This window comes from Schistocerca gregaria, chromosome 1 (assembly GCF_023897955.1).
Source record: "Schistocerca gregaria isolate iqSchGreg1 chromosome 1, iqSchGreg1.2, whole genome shotgun sequence".
NCBI lineage: Eukaryota > Metazoa > Arthropoda > Insecta > Orthoptera > Acrididae > Schistocerca > Schistocerca gregaria.
In genome coordinates this window covers 831,158,748-831,176,911 of record NC_064920.1, presented here as the reverse complement: position 1 = coordinate 831,176,911, position 18,164 = coordinate 831,158,748, and the positions used below count along the sequence as shown (strand labels likewise).

Genomic DNA, 18,164 nt, shown 5'->3' with positions numbered 1-18,164 from the left:
GGATTCATGTCAGGCAATCTGGGTGGCCATGTCACTCTATCGAACTGTCCAGTCATGAACAACTATGGTCTGGTGACATGGAGCACTGTCATTCATAAAAATTCTATCATTGTTTGGGAACATGATGTCCATGTATGGCTGAAATGGTCTCCAAATAGGTGAACATAATCATTTCCAGTCAACGATTGGCTCAGTTAGACCTGTTTCCATGTAAACACAGCCCACATCATTATGGAGCCGCCACCAGATTGCACAGTGTCTTGTTGACTACTTGCGTCCATGGCTTGATGGGGTCATGCCACTGTTTTCCAACTTATAAGGTCACGAGCCCAGGAGAGATGTAGCAGGCTTTGCATCGGTTGTTTGCTGCCATAGCCAATTAATGCCAAATTTTGCCACACTGTTCTAATGTATGTATTCACTGAAAGCCCCACATTGATTTCTGTGGTTATTTCACGCAGTGTTGCTTGTCTGTTAGCATTGCTACTGCTGTTGGTCATTAAGTGAAGGCCATCAGCCATTGTGTTGTCTGTTGTGAGAGGTATTGTCTGAAATCTGATAGTCTCAGCTTACTCTTCACACTTTGGATCTCAGAATACTGAATTCCCTAACAACTTCCAAAATGGAATGTCCCATGTGTCCAGCTCCAGTACCATTCTATGTTCAAGATTGTTAATTCCCTTTGTGTAGCCAAAATCACATTGAAAACTGTTTCACATGAACCACGTGATTACAAATGGCAGCTCCACCAATACAATACTCTTTTACATCTTGTGTACACGATACTACAGTCTGTCTGTGTATGTGCAAATCACAATCCCATGACTTTTGTTACCTCAGTGTATATGTTCATAGACATGACAAAGGCTTCATACCAGAGAAGTTTTGTCAGACAGCATTGAATAACAACAATATAAGTTACGTGAAATATAACTTTTTCTCTGTTGCAGACAGTACAAAAAGCAAATGAAATGATTCGTAATATTACTCAGATTGAAAAAGAAATTACTAATAAGGAAGCTTTTTTGGCACTTGCTCAAAAAAGAATGTTAAATAGAACACAAAGGCCTAATATAGAGCTCTGCAGGTAAATATTTGGTTCTATAAATAAATAAGTTGAAAACAAACTTAGTGATAGTAGGAAACAAGTTTTCAGCCAGATTCTCATTTTCTCATGTATTGCTATCCATTACAGTGAATTCTGCCCTTCAGCACCTGACTGCAGTATCATGTCTCATATTTTACCATCGCTGGATATTTCTGCCCAACTACACATTAAACCTGATACCTCTTCACTTATCAGCTGTCCTTCTGTAATGCTGTACAGAATACTTATCCTTAAAGATATGAGTCTGAAAGTTACAAGCAGTTTTCATGTCATCTCATGAATACATAATCTCCTGTACTCACAACATAATCAACAACTTCTCTAGTGGTTATTTATTATTGTTTTCTTCATTAACTGCACTCATGATTAATATTTCATCTCAGCTTTACTTCACAAACTAAAACCATCTGTAAAATCCATATGTACAATCTGAACATGGTATTTATGAGCACATCAAATGGGATACTGTAAACCACAAGGACCCAAACCACAGAAACAAAGTTTTGAGTATAATAGATGTTTGTGAAAGTCAAATTTATAGAAAAACTCCCAGTTTCTAGGTCTGAATTGTCTTTTAACCAAGTCTCACCATCCTATAATTCCTACAAAAAAGGAATGTACCCATTGCACCTTATGAAATATTAATTAATATTTAAGATTACCTTTATTATTAATGTTAATTCTCAAAATTACCATGTGTAGGCTAGTGACAATAGTGCCTTTTTACAGTTGTAAAATTTGTAATTAATATGAAACTAAATCAGAACATAAAGAGCAGATACTAAATACATCACACACACACACACACACACACATACGTAAGTATGACCTATTCCAACCCTTCATGGTCCTCATTATCATCATTTTCATTAAGCATGTCCTGTTGCTTGAGGTTCAGATAAAACTGCTGATATACCTATGAATATGAAGTATTTTTACCATATACATGATGTAAACACTAAATTACATAGTGTACCCAACATAACAATTGAGCAGTGCCAAGCAACAAAATTATACTTTGTGCTTTGAACCCATATGGAAATGAATATAGAGAAATTGGTGATACAGCTTTTTGTTAAAGTTCATATGCACAGTGTGGAGCTAGAGATATAGGTAAAGTTCATTCACCATCAGATCAACAGATGTCAGGAGCACACTATGGTTCTCAGCACTTCAAATATTGTAATAGGGAAATTTATGGTAATATTCTGAACTTCAAATGTTACAGGCAGTGTATGGATTGCACAGCCATTCAGGAATAATTATGAGTCAATGAAAACCATGCAAAAGTAAAGCATGTAGTCACAGTATGTTTTTTAATACGTAGTCACTTTCTTGTCTGTTTGTCTGTTCAGTAAAAATTTTACAATTGATTTTAAACTAATTTCTGATGAGGTACAGACTTGAAACTTTGAATTTAGCTCAGACCTGGATAACAATGCAATCAACCCATTTTCTTGTCTGGCATGGGGAGAAGGGTTCTTTGGTTTTTTGTCTGTCTGTTTGTTACAAATTTTGCAACTGTTTTCTAGCTTCCCATTGAACTTCAGACTTGAAACTTTACCCATAACTCAGAAATGGATGAAAATGCAATATTAGCTCATGTTCTTGTCTGGTATATGGTGGAGGGTACTTTGTGTACTACTGATGTATCCCTCTTTTTCTATACCAGTCGAAAATATTTTCTGTTAAGAATTATTGCTGCTAATTGTCTGTGTGAGAAACTGAAATATATCTCTAATTTAACCACAGGTATCTACTGTAATCCCATCAAAATGTTAAAATTAATTAAAAATATTCATACACACAACACTATAAACCAGAAAATAATTATTTAATTAAAATTTTTTAATGTAAAATGTTTTTAAAACAAACTAAGAGTTACAAAATAATTTCTCCTCTCCCATACAGATAGTCCTGAAAATTAGTACTTGTGAATTTTTAATAGCTGTGACAATACTAATAAAATGTAAAATGAAAAACATGGGGCATGTGTAATAGAGTGCAATAGTGAGGAATCTAAAGAGCAGCTGACACTGAGAAAAAAGATCACAGAACACTTCTTATCAATTTCTATGCAATAAAATTGTTAGTAAGTTAGGTGAACTATCCATTCATCAATTATCTATTGCATGAACCCCACATTTTTCACTTTATTTTTAAGTATTGTCATATCTATAAAAAATCACAAGCACAAATTCTCAGGACTGTCTGTATGGGGTTAGAAATCCAAAAAAGGTAGAGAAACATTTATTTACAATTACTTGTACTCAGTTTTGAAGCTTGAACATTTTTATATTTTTGTAGACACTGTAGCAGTTTTTGTATGCCCATGTCATATCAACCTGCAGCCATGCTATTGAAGAAGCTTCAAACATCATCTTTCACCTTGTTGTCATCACTGAAGTGACTTCCAGCCAAGTGTACTTTCAAATTGGGAAGCAAGTGGTAGTCACTAGGCACTAAGTTTAGAGTGTAGGGTGGATGGGTGATGATATAACATCCAAATTATTGCAGATGATCCATGGTTTGACAGATAATGTGGAGATGAGCATTATCATAGAGAAGGCTTATGTCCTTGCTCAAATTTCTCTTCTTCAGTTCTGAATGGCCCAGCTGAGATTTTTAATGTCTGACAGTATCTGTTGGCATTAATTTTTACCCCAGGAACCGTGAAGTCAATCAACAATATCCTTTTTCATTCCCAAAACACAGCTGTGATTATATTACCAACAGACTGCATTCTTTTGAATTTTCATGGCCTGTGTGAATCGGAATGCTGCTGCTATGTAACTATTGTTTGGTCTCGGGTGTGAAGTGGGAAGTCTACGTTTCATCATCCATGACTATTGAATCCAAAAGATTCTCCTTATCTCTATACTGTTGAAGAAATTGGCAGGAAGTTTCAATGCATTGTCATTTGTGATCTTTTGTCAGCATTATTGGAACCCATCTTGCACACACCTTCTGAAATTTCAACACTTGACTCAGAATCTGGTGAATGGTGGATTGAGAAACATCAGGAACAACATTGCAGAGCTCATCGAGAGTGATCTGTCAATCTTGAAGAACAATTTTTTCGACCTTTGCAATTGACTCTTCAGAAATTAACAATCTTCCGCTTCGTCCTCATCATGCATTTCAGTATGACCATCTGCGGACTCTCTACACTGCTTGTGGACATTTTTGACATCCATACATGACTCTCCATACACTTCCATCAACTGTTGGTGAATGTCAACTGGTTTAACACCTTTTGCTGCCAAGCCAAGACTGAAAGTTCCAGTGGATGTACAGTGGTTTCTGTAGTGAGCAGAGGGAGCAAAGAAAGATACAATGTGGCAACAGCTACACAAACAGTTTCTCTATGGTCCCTGTGCTTTGAAGGCCTTACGTTTGCAATTATCCTCATATTTAATTCTTTTTAATCTGTTTTAAAAATTTGTATTATTAAAAAGTTTTTTGATCAAGTAAATATTTTTTAGATATTTCCCGATGTTTTAGACTACTTTCCTAATGTTCCTTTCTATTATAACATAAAGTAATGAAATACAAAATAACATAATTTGAATAATTTTCTACGATATTATTAAGCAGAAGTACAAGTGTATATTTGCTTTTAAAAATTAGGTGAATATTGCAGGAATTGTTACATTCCACTTTGGAAAGTAGAAATTGACACATGAAGAATACAGCCTCAATAATTTAAGTATTCCAGTCGTATAATAATTATGTAGAGAGCTGTATATTGGCCATCTATACTTGTATATTCGCTGCTATCCTTAAGGGTTTAAATTTTGTTGGCCTCCTGTTTTACAGGCTTTCAGTAAACAGCATACATTATTCACTTTGGTTTTTCATGTTATTATTGTTACATGATGTTATCTAAGAACATTAGAACACCACAGGAGGTGTATTTTTACATTATTTTTTAAATTTTTGGCAGGGATGAGGTGGAAATCAAACTTCTTGCTGAGACAGAAGACTTGAAGGATAGTATTACGTGGTTGCAACAAGCTCGCTCTGAGGTGAGTAGTTATAGAAATAATCTTTATAATTAGTTTACTGATAAATCTTTTGAATTATTAAGATGTGGCCTGAAAATAGCTAGTGAACTTATACTGTCTCCCTAAATAAATATTTAGATATATGGAAATAATGAGATTAATTTTCCAGTGTGTCGGACAAGCACAATAAGTTGAGCTATGCCTGTAAATGGGTAAAGAATCTTTTCATATTAGTCCTACATAAACGAAATAGTCTTTCTCTTCTTGTAGATTTAGGCTTACCAATTAATAATACTAATTCCAATCGCTGTATTCACCTACAAAATCTTGATGGTGTCCATTATTCCTTTTGTAATCGGACCTTCATAATAAATCTGAAGTACACAGGTGGACTACTTGGATTTTTATATATTACTGTACTACTTGGAATAACAACTCAATTTTTCACTGAAGAAATACCACTACATTATTTCTTCTACTCACATAAAAAATGCAGACCTTTGGCTACCACCAATTTTGCTCTGAAATAATGCGCATCTACCTTTGTTCATTAACAGAGAGAGAGCCCTTCCTCTTACCAAGGAACAGGAAAAAACATTCTTTTCTTAACATTTGAAAATTGAAAACACATGACAGTAGGTGCAGTCTCTATACTAGGCCACCTTCACCTTTTCTCTTTGCCTTTGAAAAAAAACATAAACATAAAAGCAAGAAATGCAGAAGGTACAGTCTTAGACACAAAAACAGACTGCTGGCCAGCCGTCGCAGAGACTAAGTCAAAGTCGTTCACTTAAAGTAGGCAATAAAACTGACCATCCCAGAAAATGTTAAGTCCAGCCATCTGCACAATCTGGCAATACTGTAAGATGCAGAAGTGTCAGGAGGAAGTGTTGTCTACTTTGAGATGTTCTTCTGCCATGTGAACTAACCATTGTGCATTCGGAACTTTATAGTTGTGTGTTCGCATCCAACCTCATCTCTCTCTCTCTCTCTCTCTCTCTCTCTGCATGTGTGTGTGTGTGTGTGTGTGTGTGTGTGTGTGTGTGTGTGTGTGTGTGCACGCACTGTTAGACATGTCCGAAAGAAAAGATTCTACAAATCGATAAAGTACAGATGCCCAGGGCGCTATAATACGTCTACTTCGACAGATGAGAATTTGTGCCTAACAAGTTCTAAACCAGGTTCATGCTGTCTTTGCCTTCTGGCATGTCCACACACCACACAAATATGGATATACAGAGTGTTTCAGGAGGAATAGTAGATATTTTAGCAGGTGGTAGACTATGGAGACAGCTGAAAGGCGAAGTCTGCAGAGGAAAAGTAAACCCAAGAGCTAATTTGATCGTTTGGATTATGAATAGTACAGCCCTCATAAAACAATGCAAAGATGATATCAGAAAAGCTACATGTGGTGTTATCAAGAGATGTCAAAAGTGCATTGATGTTGGTGGGTGAATTTTTGAAAATGGACTTTGAATGTTCTCATTTGGCTTTGCTTTGAGACTGTTAGGGTTACGTACTAACAGCTGTATCTCTGTACTCAATAAAAAGTGGACACATTAACATGGAATTTTTTATACAATTTGTCTAGTCTACCACCTGCTAAAATATCTACTATTCCTCCTGAAACACTCTATATATGCATATTTGTGTGGTGAGTGGAAATGCCTGAAGGAAAAGAAACCACGAACCTGGTAGAGAGCCCGTTAGGCACAAATTTGTCGAAGTAGCTACATTATAATGCCCTGTAACAGCCTGGACATCTGTACTTTAATATTTAATTGATTAACAAGGATTCCTGTTTCAATTCATAGAGTATGTTCTTTGAGACGTGTCTGACACCACACACATACACACACACACACACACACACACACACACACACACACACACACACACAGATTTCTTTCTTAAGTGCTATTTGGAAAATGATTGGCAACTCAGTGATAGTGATGGACTGGAGCTTCATTAACCTACTCATTTCACTAGATATAGTTGTACTTTCAGAACAGTTAATGTTTAACAACTGGCAGTGATTTGGAAAATTTACGAATGTGAGATGGTTACTTTGTGCATTAATTACTGTGTCTCTCATTGCTTACTTTGTGGGAAACCTAAATCTTTCTACCCTAACATAGACAACAGCTTTGAGTGAATCCTCACATTCTTGATACCTCGCTGTATGTTCAAACTGCAAGTGTAGTGAAAGATTCAAAACCGGCTGGAAATAGTATTTCAAGTCAGATTCTTTTTCTCCTCCTCTACTTTCATTGATAACGATGACAACGAAATTAAGAACAGGAATCCTATGAAATCGTTGTGTTCATACTGCAATATTCTGAAGACAAAAAAGTGGTTTTTACAATTATGTGATATAAGCATATCAGTTAATGCTTTTGAGTCCATGAAAGTCATACCACATGGGCAATACAGCCACTCTCGTCTCTTATGTTGCGATTTATCTGTCATAGCGTCTACTGTGCCAGTAAGTAAGACCCACATGCTGCACCTCTTCATTAGCTCCAAGGTAACGTGCTTACGTATGTGGTGCAAGCTGCTTTTGTCCACCTTTTGAGACTCACTGAAAGCCAGATTTTTACTTCTTTTGTAGCACAGCTAGGAGCAGGCACATAGAAACTCAATGAGGGAATTCTCAGACAACACTTGAGCGAAATTCATCTTGCTACTTTCAGTATCCCTTAGTGTCAGAGCAAAAACCTTATGAAACTTCATAATTCATAATGCACTTTTGTTTTCTGCTGACATATTTGTTGTCATTGTGAATACATAATTTTATCTATGAACTTCCACATTTTCGTAATACTTTAGTATGATATAGGACATGAAGTAAATACAGACCTTTTTGAAGTCAAAAGTTAGTAATATCCTACTAATTGGTGTTAAAATAGGCACAATCATCTTACTGACACTTAATGTTTTTCAGAGGAACAAGTGCCTGAGAGATGACTGTCCTATCAATACAAGTACCTGAGAGATGACTTCCCCGTCGATCTCCTGGATACTTTTGTTTCTCAAGTCAACACAGTGTGTTATCATTCAGTAGCATACATGATATAGTTTTGTCAGTTGACTTTCTTACATTGCGACTGAAATGTGTTTCAATTGTTGGCAACAAATTCCAGCTGTGATGGACACACCCTTTGGGAAGAATTTGTAGTGTAAAACACACTTTCTGAGCTATCGGATGGAAAATACATTCACGCTACCTTTGCTCAAGTGTACGTATTTTGGTAGGGCTCTGCCATCAATTTATTCTTAGGAAGTTAATGATAAAGGCATCATCATTTGTCACCAATAACAGTATAACAGTACAGACTCCCTCACCGACTCATAAAATGTCTGATACCACATTTTTTATATGCATCCGGATAGTTATCGGACAATTTAGTGCTTCCTAAGGCCTTGTATGTGTGTCCTTATATGTATCGTTCTGTCCTGTCTGATAAAAAACTTCATATTCATTGCAAAGGCATGTGGAATGTTCTAGAAGGACATGCATTGTTGGAATTATCAGTGGATTGTTGTCATTGATAAAATTATGTACATATACTAAATTGAGTAACTAATCAAGAAATTGAAGTAAAAAGTCCTTACCAATAACTAGAGACTGCAGAGATGTTAGTATGAAAAATCAATGCTTATAATTAACAAAATGGTAATCTAAAAATCAAGTATCAGAAAACCTCACTATCTTGAGAAACAGCTTAAAAGTTATTACCGAGCAATGTATTTTCATTTGTTATTTATTTTTTATGTCTTCCTATGTAATTAATATTCCTTGTAATTCCATTTCTAATTAACTCTCCAATTGGTTACATCTCACAGTTTTCAAATTTCCAGTATTTTATATATATGTATATAATCAGATAAAGCATGAGTTCTGTACTACCATTGTATGTTAGTAATCAAATCCAAACTGTAATTAATTATGTAACTAAAGTAATGCACGATACATCAGTTTCTTTACATTTTGTAAATTTTTGTTGTAACATCAAAATTGTACAGAATAAATAATGCTTTATTTTGGATGTTACTGTTAAAATTGTATATAAAGAGATGCAGCAATGCTGCGGTGAGTCAGTTTTTGAAGTTACTTTATGAAGTCAAAGATATCAGTGAAGTCTCTCCGTGTTTTGTTTACATGACGAGTGTGCAGTTCGGATGTAAATTAATGTGAATAAATTTTGTGAAGCATGAAAATTTCTCATTCATTCATCAATGGACCAAGCAGAAGAAACTTAAGTAATGTTCAATGTGAATCGCTACAACAGAATTGTGTAGGAGTGCTCAATGTGTGACCTGATGACATTCAAGCAAAACTGCAATACTAGTAACTCCATTGATTTTTGTTGTTTTGAGTTAGAGCATGCAGTACTCCTACACCAGACTTCTGAAACTTGCCTGTTGAATGCAAATTTCACATGAGGGTTAAATGGTAATCCATCACTTATATCAGTAGTAGAGACTTCCTTAATGTGGGAAATCATTCATGTGAGAATGATCTTTGTTGAAACATGAATATATTTTACTGATATATTTTCCGCAAAAGCACTCACTCCACACACAGTTAAAATCTTTCAAGCTGCCCCTGTATTATACCAAAAGTAAATATTGTGTTGCAGATGTTATACCTTTTTCCTCTTGCGACCAATTTTACAAGCTTTAACCGTAGTTCATGATTTCCAAGTATGCAAAATCCAGTGCTTAACTGCAAGATGATAACTAGGTTTTCAAATTCGAAAATGACAGTTGATACATACACTGACACCATCATGCAGCATTCACCTGGGTGGCACCTGATTTCAGGTGGCAGGTAGCATCCGGCCAGTGGCTGGTAGCCGCTGCCGCAGGAGCAAACACGCAAGCGGAGCTGTTCTAATCGCGATGAGCTGTCCTATAGAACTGTTTTTTGAAGTATTTTTTATTACTGGTAGTAGAATGTGAAGCAAATTATCTTCAATGTTCAATCAGACTCATAACTTAAGGTGAGGGCTGAAATATGGTAAAAGAATAAAAAAAGGGGGGAGACAAAGTTGGATGCGAACATACAAATATAAGTTTAGAATGAACAATGATTACCACTAGACCATGTGCTCACACAACATGATAACATCTTGGAAGTAGACAACACTTCCTCATCTTACAGTGTTGTCAGATTGTGCAGATAGCTGGACTTGTCAGACGTTGTTGGTTTTTGTTGGCCACCTTAGCTGAACTTCTCGAACTTAGTCTCTGTGGTGACTGGCTGGCAGTCAGTTTTTATGTTTGAGACTGTACATCACAAATTGCAGGAAGAGAAGGTTGCAGAGGAGGATTATAGGGAAAAATAAATAAAAATCACATCTCCAGATGTGAAAGTTGCCATGTCCTTCATTTTGAGGAAATGAAATATGAAAAGATGTACAAATCATATAAGAAATGAAAATTTAATCATAGCCCCAGATCAAGAAAACACAACATGTAGGTAAAATGTCAAACATAATGCTGTTGTTGTGGTCTTCAGTCCTGAGACTGGTTTGATGCAGCTCTCCATGCTACTCTGTCCTGTGCAAGCTTCTTCATCTCCCAGTACCTACTGCAACCTACATTCTTCAGAATCTGCTTTGTGTATTGATCTCTTGGTCTCCCTCTGTGATTTTTACCCTCCACGCTGCCCTCCAATGCTAAATTTGTGATCCCTTGATGCATCAGAACATGTCCTACCAACCGATCCCTTCTTCTGGTCAAGTTGTGCCCATCTTCTCTTCCCCCCAATCCTGTTCAATACCTCCTCATTAGTTATTTGATCTACCCGTTTAATCTTCAGCATTCTTCTGTAGCACCACATTTCGAAAGCTTCCATTCTCTTCTTGTCCACACTAGTTATTGTCCATGTTTTACTTCCATACATGGCTACACTCCATACAAATACTTTCAGAAATGACTTCCTGACACTTAAATCTATACTCGATGTTAACAAATTTCTCTTCTTCAGAAACGCTTTCCTTGCCATTGCCAGTCTACATTTTATATCCTCTCTACTTCGACAATCATCAGTTATTTTGCTCGCCAAATAGCAAAACTCCTTTACTACTTTAAGTGTCTCATTTCCTAATCTAATTCCTTCAGCATCACCCGACTTAATTCGACTACATTCCATTATCCTCGTTTTGCTTTTGTTGATGTTCATTTTAGATCCTCCTTTCAAGACACTATCCATTCCGTTCAACTGCTCTTCCAAGTCCTTTGCTGTCTCTGACAGAATTACGATGTCATCAGCGAACCTCAAAGTTTTTATTTCTTCTCCATGGATTTTAATACCTACTCCGAATTTTTCTTTTGTTTCCTTTACTGCTTGCTCAATATACAGATTGAATAACATCGGGGAGAGACTACAACCCTGTCTCACTCCCTTCCCAACCACTACTTTCCTTTCATGTCCCTTGACTCTTATAACTGCCATCTGGTTTCTGTACAAATTGTAAATAGCCTTTCGCTCCCTGTGTTTTACCCCTGCCACCTTTAGAATTTGAAAGAGAGTATTCCAGTCAACATTGTCAAAAGCTTACTCTAAGTCTACAAATGCTAAAAACGTAGGTTTTTCCTTCTTTAATCTAGCTTCTAATATAAGTCGTAGGGTCAGTATTGCCTCAGGTGTTCCAACATTTCTACGGAATCCAAACTGATCTTCCCCGAAGTCGGCTTCTACTAGTTTTTCCATTTGTCTGTAAAGAATTCGCTTTAGTATTTTGCAGCTGTGACTTATTAAACTGATTGTTCGGTAATTTTCACATATGTCAACACCTGCTTTCTTTGGGATTGGAATTATTATATTCTTCTTGAAGTCTGAGGTTACTTCGCCTGTCTCATACGTCTTGCTCACCAGATGGTAGAGTTTTGTCAGGACTGGCTCTCCCAAGGCCGTCAGTAGTTCCAATGGAATGTTGTCTACTCCCAGGGCCTTGTTTCGACTCAGGTCTTTCAGTGCTCTGTCACACTCTACACGCAGTATCGTATCTCCCATTTCATCTTCATCTACATCTCTTCCAATTCCATAATATTGTCCTCAAGTACATCGCCCTGTTATAGACCCTCTATATACTCCTTCCACCTTTCTGCTCTACATCCTTACATTTGTCCTCTAGCCATCCCTGCTTAGCCATTTTGCACTTCCTGTTGATCTCATTTTTGAGACATCTGTATTCATTTTTGCCTGCTTCATTTACTGCATTTTTATATTTTCTCCTTTCATCAATTAAATTCAATATTTATTCTGTTACCCACGGATTTCTACTAGCCCTTGTCTTTTTACCTACTTGATCCTCTGCTGCCTTCACTACTTCATCCCTCAAAGCTACCCATTCTTCTTCTACTGTATTTCTTTCCCCCATTCCTGTCAATTGCTCCCTTATGCTCTCCCTAAAACTCTGTACAACCTCTGGTTCTCTCAGTTTATCCAGGTCCCATCTCCTTAAATTTCCACCTTTTTGCAGTTTCTTCACTTTTAATCTACAGGTCATAACCAATAGATTGTGGTCAGAGTCCACATCTGCCCCTGGAAATGCCTTACAATTTAAAACCTGGTTCCTGAATCTCTGTCTTACCATTATATAATATATCTGATATCTTTTAGTATCTCCAGGCTTCTTCCATGTATACAGCCTTCTTTTATGATTCTTGAACCAAGTGTTAGCTATTATTAAGTTGTGCTCTGTGCAAAATTCTACCAGGCGCCTTCCTCTTTCATTTCTTTGCCCCAGTCCATATTCACCTACTACGTTTCCTTCTCTCCCTTTTCCTACTACCAAATTCCAGTCACCCATGACTATTAAATTTTCATCTCCATTCACTATCTGGATAATTTATTTTATTTGATCATACATGTCTTCAATTTCTTCGTCATCTGCAGAGCTAGTTGGCATATAAACTTGTACTACTGTAGTAGGTGTGGGCTTCGTATCTATCTTGGCCACAATAATGCGTTCACTATGCTGTTTGTAGTAGCTTACCCGCATTCCTATTTTCCTATTCATTATTAAACCTACTCCTGCATTACCCCTATTTGATTTTGTGCTTATAGCCCTGTAGTCACCTGACCAGATGTCTTGTTCCTCCTGCCACTGAACTTCACTAATTGCCACTATATCTAACTTTAACTATCTGACATTCCATGCTCCGATCCGTAGAACTCCAGTTTTCTTTCTCCTGATAATGACATCCTCTTGAGTAGTCCCCGCCCGGAGATCTGAATGGGGGACTATTTTACCTCCAGAATATTTTACCCAAGAGGATGCCATCATCATTTAATCATACAGTAAAGCTGCATGCCCTCGGGAAAAATTACGGCCGTAGTTTCCCCTTGCTTTCAGCCGTTCGCAGTACCAGCACAGCAAGGCCGTTTTGGTTATTATTACAAGGCCACATCAGTCAATCATCCATACTATCTGGATAACCCCTGCAACTACTGAAAAGGCTGCTGCCCCTCTTCAGGAACCACACATTTGTCTAGCCTCTCAACAGATACCCCTCCGTTGTGGTTGCACCTATGGTACGGCTATCTGTATCGCTGAGGCACGCAAGCCTCCCCACCAACGGCAAGGTCCATGGTTCATGGAATAATGGTCTCTAACAACCATGTCTGAATTTGCAGATAAAAGAAATATAGTACTGGGAAATAAGAGCAGTAATCAGCTGATGCTGGAAAAATGTATTAAATTCAGACCCAATACACTGTAAAGAGCTGCTCAGGAAGCAAACAGAAATAACCAATATATCAAAATTGAGGGGCTAGGTGGAAACGAGAAAGATAAGGAAATGAACATAATGATCATTGTGGACTCGTCTGCAAGCTCTGTTTAAAAGCCCACATTAACTGTTAAATTACTAAGGTATCAATCAGATTGAGTCACATTGGCCATGTGGCCTGCATTGACAGTTTCCCAAATCTCTCTGTTAACCATAATTTGGAGGGCAGTAGTAGTGGACCCCCAGGCTTGTTTCACCACTTATATTATTTGGATTTCTCTGTACATCAGAGCATCAGAATTCTAGGGCTGCAACTTGGGCCTGCAATGCAAACTTGACTCTTGAATGTCCATCTGGTCCATGTAAATTCCTTCTCTGCTTTTACGTGTGTATGCGACAGGGCGAGATGCCCAGAACTGAATGCAATCTTCTGGTTTCATGCTGAATGGAAGGTGGATCTGACATTTCCGTGATCTCAGGTAGGTAAGGTATTGGAGACATGCACATGAAGATTTTTTTTTTAATTAGAAAAATTTCACTATAAGGCAGTTAGTTGATACTTAAGTGTAGAAACTACAGAACCAGAAACTGGTAACTTCAATTTGTTGTGGAAAGAAATATAGCTCATAGCAGGTACAAAAAAGTACACTGAGGTCACTACACTGAGGTCACTTAATGATAACATTGCATACATACCTAATATCAACAGCAAAAAGTTGGGTGGAAACAGAAATAAACAGCAGTGTAATCTTAATTAGACAAAGAATATATATATATATATATTGCTGGACATCAATGGTATACTGTATTTATTGCTGGAAAAATCTTAGTGATTTCACTAAGATAAAAGTAGAGCCATAATGTGATAACAGTGAGGATAATTATCAATGATGTACCACAGGTACTTTTATTGACCACTAACTTAACCTAGTGAAGGACTTAAATATTTCCAAGTATCACTCATAAATTTAACTGTACTGCATTTTCAATAGACACTGGTGTCATCCCATTAAGAGAGAAAAAAATGGTGGTATCTGGGTAAGTTACTCATGAGTGAGTAGCAAGAGGCAAAATTATTCTCATACACTACATACTGTATAGTGGAGTGTGGAGTACAGATGTGAACATGTATGAGCCCTCTTCTTAACACATTTCACAAGCTTGTTTCCCATAACTGTTTAAATCTCATTTTCTTCTGAGTATCACTTAATGTTTTATGATTTTCTTCCTAATACTATTTTGATATGTTTTGTTCCCTATCCTCTGCAGTTTACAGATTATTACTACATTTCATGTTCTTCTTTTCTGACTGCTCCCAATGTTTTCTGTATATTTTTAATATATGTCATTGCCTTTAGTCCGTTATACACCATTCTTACTTTTATGACACTTCTTTCAGGGTACGGCAATTTGCTGCACTGTCCTTTTCTCACCATCAGAGGTACTCTCATCTCCAACAGCTGAGGCTTCAATGTTTTTCTCATTGCCAGTCTATTTTTCTTAATATCCTGATCTGTTTGGTTAACTGTTTGTAAACAGACAGATATTATTTGTTGTAAATATTGTGTAATATATTTTTTTCTGTATGGTGTAATTAGTGTGAAACAACAACTTACATACTTTCAGGCACAGGCTTCTATGCGGTTCCTGCTGAAGACACAACTGCAACTGGAAGAGGAAATCAACATCAAGACAAACACATTGAAAATTGATGAGGTGGAATGTATGACATTAAGGCAAAGCATGGATTATCCAATATATTAATTCTAACATAAATTTTGCTGGGCTATGAATTATAATGAAATGTTTCTTATTTTTTTCCTTTTTTCATGCTACCTGTGAATCACTTGAGTGTCTAACAAACATTACATACAGCTACATGTATTAATATTAAAAAAATAAATAAAACTGTAAACATTTACTTATTAGTTTACTTTTCTGTGAGAGAGTGGAATGGTTTTTAGTTCATGTTTGGAAATTACAATATAATAACAGTTATTTAGAGAAGAGGTCAGCTAAATGGTCAGAAGATGTACAGAGAATTTTTTGGGATAGCTGTTGGTCATTTAACTTAATCACAAACCATAATTTCCCATTTAATATTGAAAAGAAAATAATTAGCTTTTGTTTTATTTGTCTTCTTTTTGTATGTAAACCTACAGAATGACTGGCAGCAAAACAATATTTTGAACAGATTCCATATGAGTTAAAAAGATGAGTTAACAAAGCAAGTTGCTGACATTATTTCTGAGAATGATTCTGTAAGATAAGCAAGCTGATTTGTTTTACTCATAAAAAATAACAAAAATCTTCATCCAAAGGGGGGAGCTGTGTGGAGTATTTGTTACATCTGGTACTCAGAAATTGATTCAATGACACAAGCAATCATTCATTTGAATAATTACTGGAGGATTCTTCATAATTAGTTATAACAATGCCCTATGGAGAGCTGTGGGGTCACTTTAACTGACAAAAATATCAGGGGAGTAGGTGGTCCAAGCTTTTGTTTCAAACATGAGAGTCAGGTGGTAGTTTTGTCAGTATTATGAAACTAGTTAGAAGAGCACAGAATAGGAAATTAGGCTCATCTGTACAAAACTGTTTATTTATCATCTCCTGAAAATGAGTTTACCAATGGTAAAATAAAATAATGAAAAAAAATATTTTTTGTGAAATGTGTTTCCACTGTAGACATATAAGTAAGTACAAAATAAAGTAAGCTTTTGAGTTAATTATTTGCATATGACATCATGAACCATTCTTGTAACAACTTATTATCATGTGAAACATGTCAGTAGGTTTACAAATAAGGTATTTTTTCTGAGTAAAATCTGGCTTCCCACTGATTGTTTGTACAATAAGATTTTTCAGTTTTTACTTCAGTCTTAATCTACAATAAAATATTATAAATTTTCCTCAGCCACAAACAAATATTCTCATTTTAGAAATTTGCCTATAGGGTAGAAAGGGTCACCAAGCAAAATTATTTAACCTTCATTTGAAACTGTTTACACTATTTGCCAACAACTTTCTGTGCAACGTTAAGATCAAGTTGGAAGTTGTGGAGGCTCTTTTATTTCTAGTGCTGTATATTCAAATGCTGCTATTAATTTGAAACTGTGAATCATTTTCCACAATAACTTTATAAGAGGGTATATGTATCATGAGGCTCTTGTTAACCAGATGTTTGTATTAGGTTCAATGATGGACCCCAGATGTTATCCGTGCAGCATGTTGCTGTGCAATGGTTAATCTGAGTCTAATTGTATAATTTGTAATGTAACTCATATGCTGAAGAGATATCAGCAACATGGAGCTCTGAGATGTAGGACTTAAGAGTTGGTTTGGCTGAGGAGGCTGAGGCAAGAGATGGTGGCTAGGGACTTCATGGACTCGCTAAGCGGTGATTAATCACCACGGGAAGTGAATAACCAACAGCAACTCTATGTCTGATGGGTGTGACTTGCACAATGGTGGCATTTGTGACATGATGTGAGATGGCTACCTGGAAATACTTCATTATTCTGTAATAATTCTGTGTCTAATCATATCATAGCAATATACTATGGAACTGACCTGTGTTAATTAAGACTTTAATGTTAGAATCAGCACAAAAAGTAAATAAGTTAGGTGATCACACTAAATGAATACTTTTACAATAGTAGTTGAACACTGTTAACAATTGAACAACTCAACAACAGTAACAAACAAGGTGTCGTGTTATAGCCTAACGCTAAAGCTGTCATCACAAAAAGATACAAATTTTTAAATACCGTCAGTAGACTGAGCATCAAAAGACAAATCATTTGATAGCCCAAGTCTATTATTTCATATGTTTTGAATATAACAGAGGGAAACATTCCACATGGGATTCCAAGACTTACCAAGCGGGAAAGCGCCGTCAGACAGGCCTGTCTGCCGGCGCTTTCCCGCTTGGTAAGTCTTGGAATCTTTGTTTTTAATATATTTTTTCCCATGTGGAAGTTTCTGCTTGTGTCTGTGTATGTGCGGATGGATATGTGTGTGAGTGTGTGTGTGTGTGTGTGTGTGTGTGTGCGAGTGTACATCTGTCCTTTTTTTCCCCTAAGGGAAGTCTTTCCGCTCCCGGGATTGGAATGACTCCTTACCCTCTCCCTTGAAACCCACATCCTTTCGTCTTTCCCTCTCCTTCCTGAAGAAGCAACCATCGGTTGCGAAAGCTAGCAATTCTGTGTGTGTGTTTTGTTCATGTGCCTGTCTGCCGGCGCTTTCCCGCTTGGTAAGTCTTGGAATCTTTGTTTTTAATATATATATATATATATATA

General features: G+C 36.6%; 1 protein-coding gene across 2 annotated transcripts in view; it reads left to right on the top strand.

Annotated features, from left to right (window-relative positions):
- Positions 1-15,781, top strand: part of LOC126272032 (tektin-1) — a 151,714-nt gene extending 135,933 nt beyond the window's left edge. The window contains exons 7-9 of one of the 2 annotated variants that reach the window (XM_049974550.1): positions 951-1,087; positions 5,055-5,136; positions 15,487-15,781. In XM_049974550.1, the coding sequence (XP_049830507.1) occupies positions 951-1,087; positions 5,055-5,136; positions 15,487-15,624 (357 nt within the window). In that variant the 3' untranslated portion in view covers positions 15,625-15,781. The remainder of the gene's footprint in view (positions 1-950; positions 1,088-5,054; positions 5,137-15,486) is intronic. The other variant, XM_049974541.1, reaches the window with a different exon arrangement.
- Positions 15,782-18,164: the final 2,383 nt, after the last annotated feature.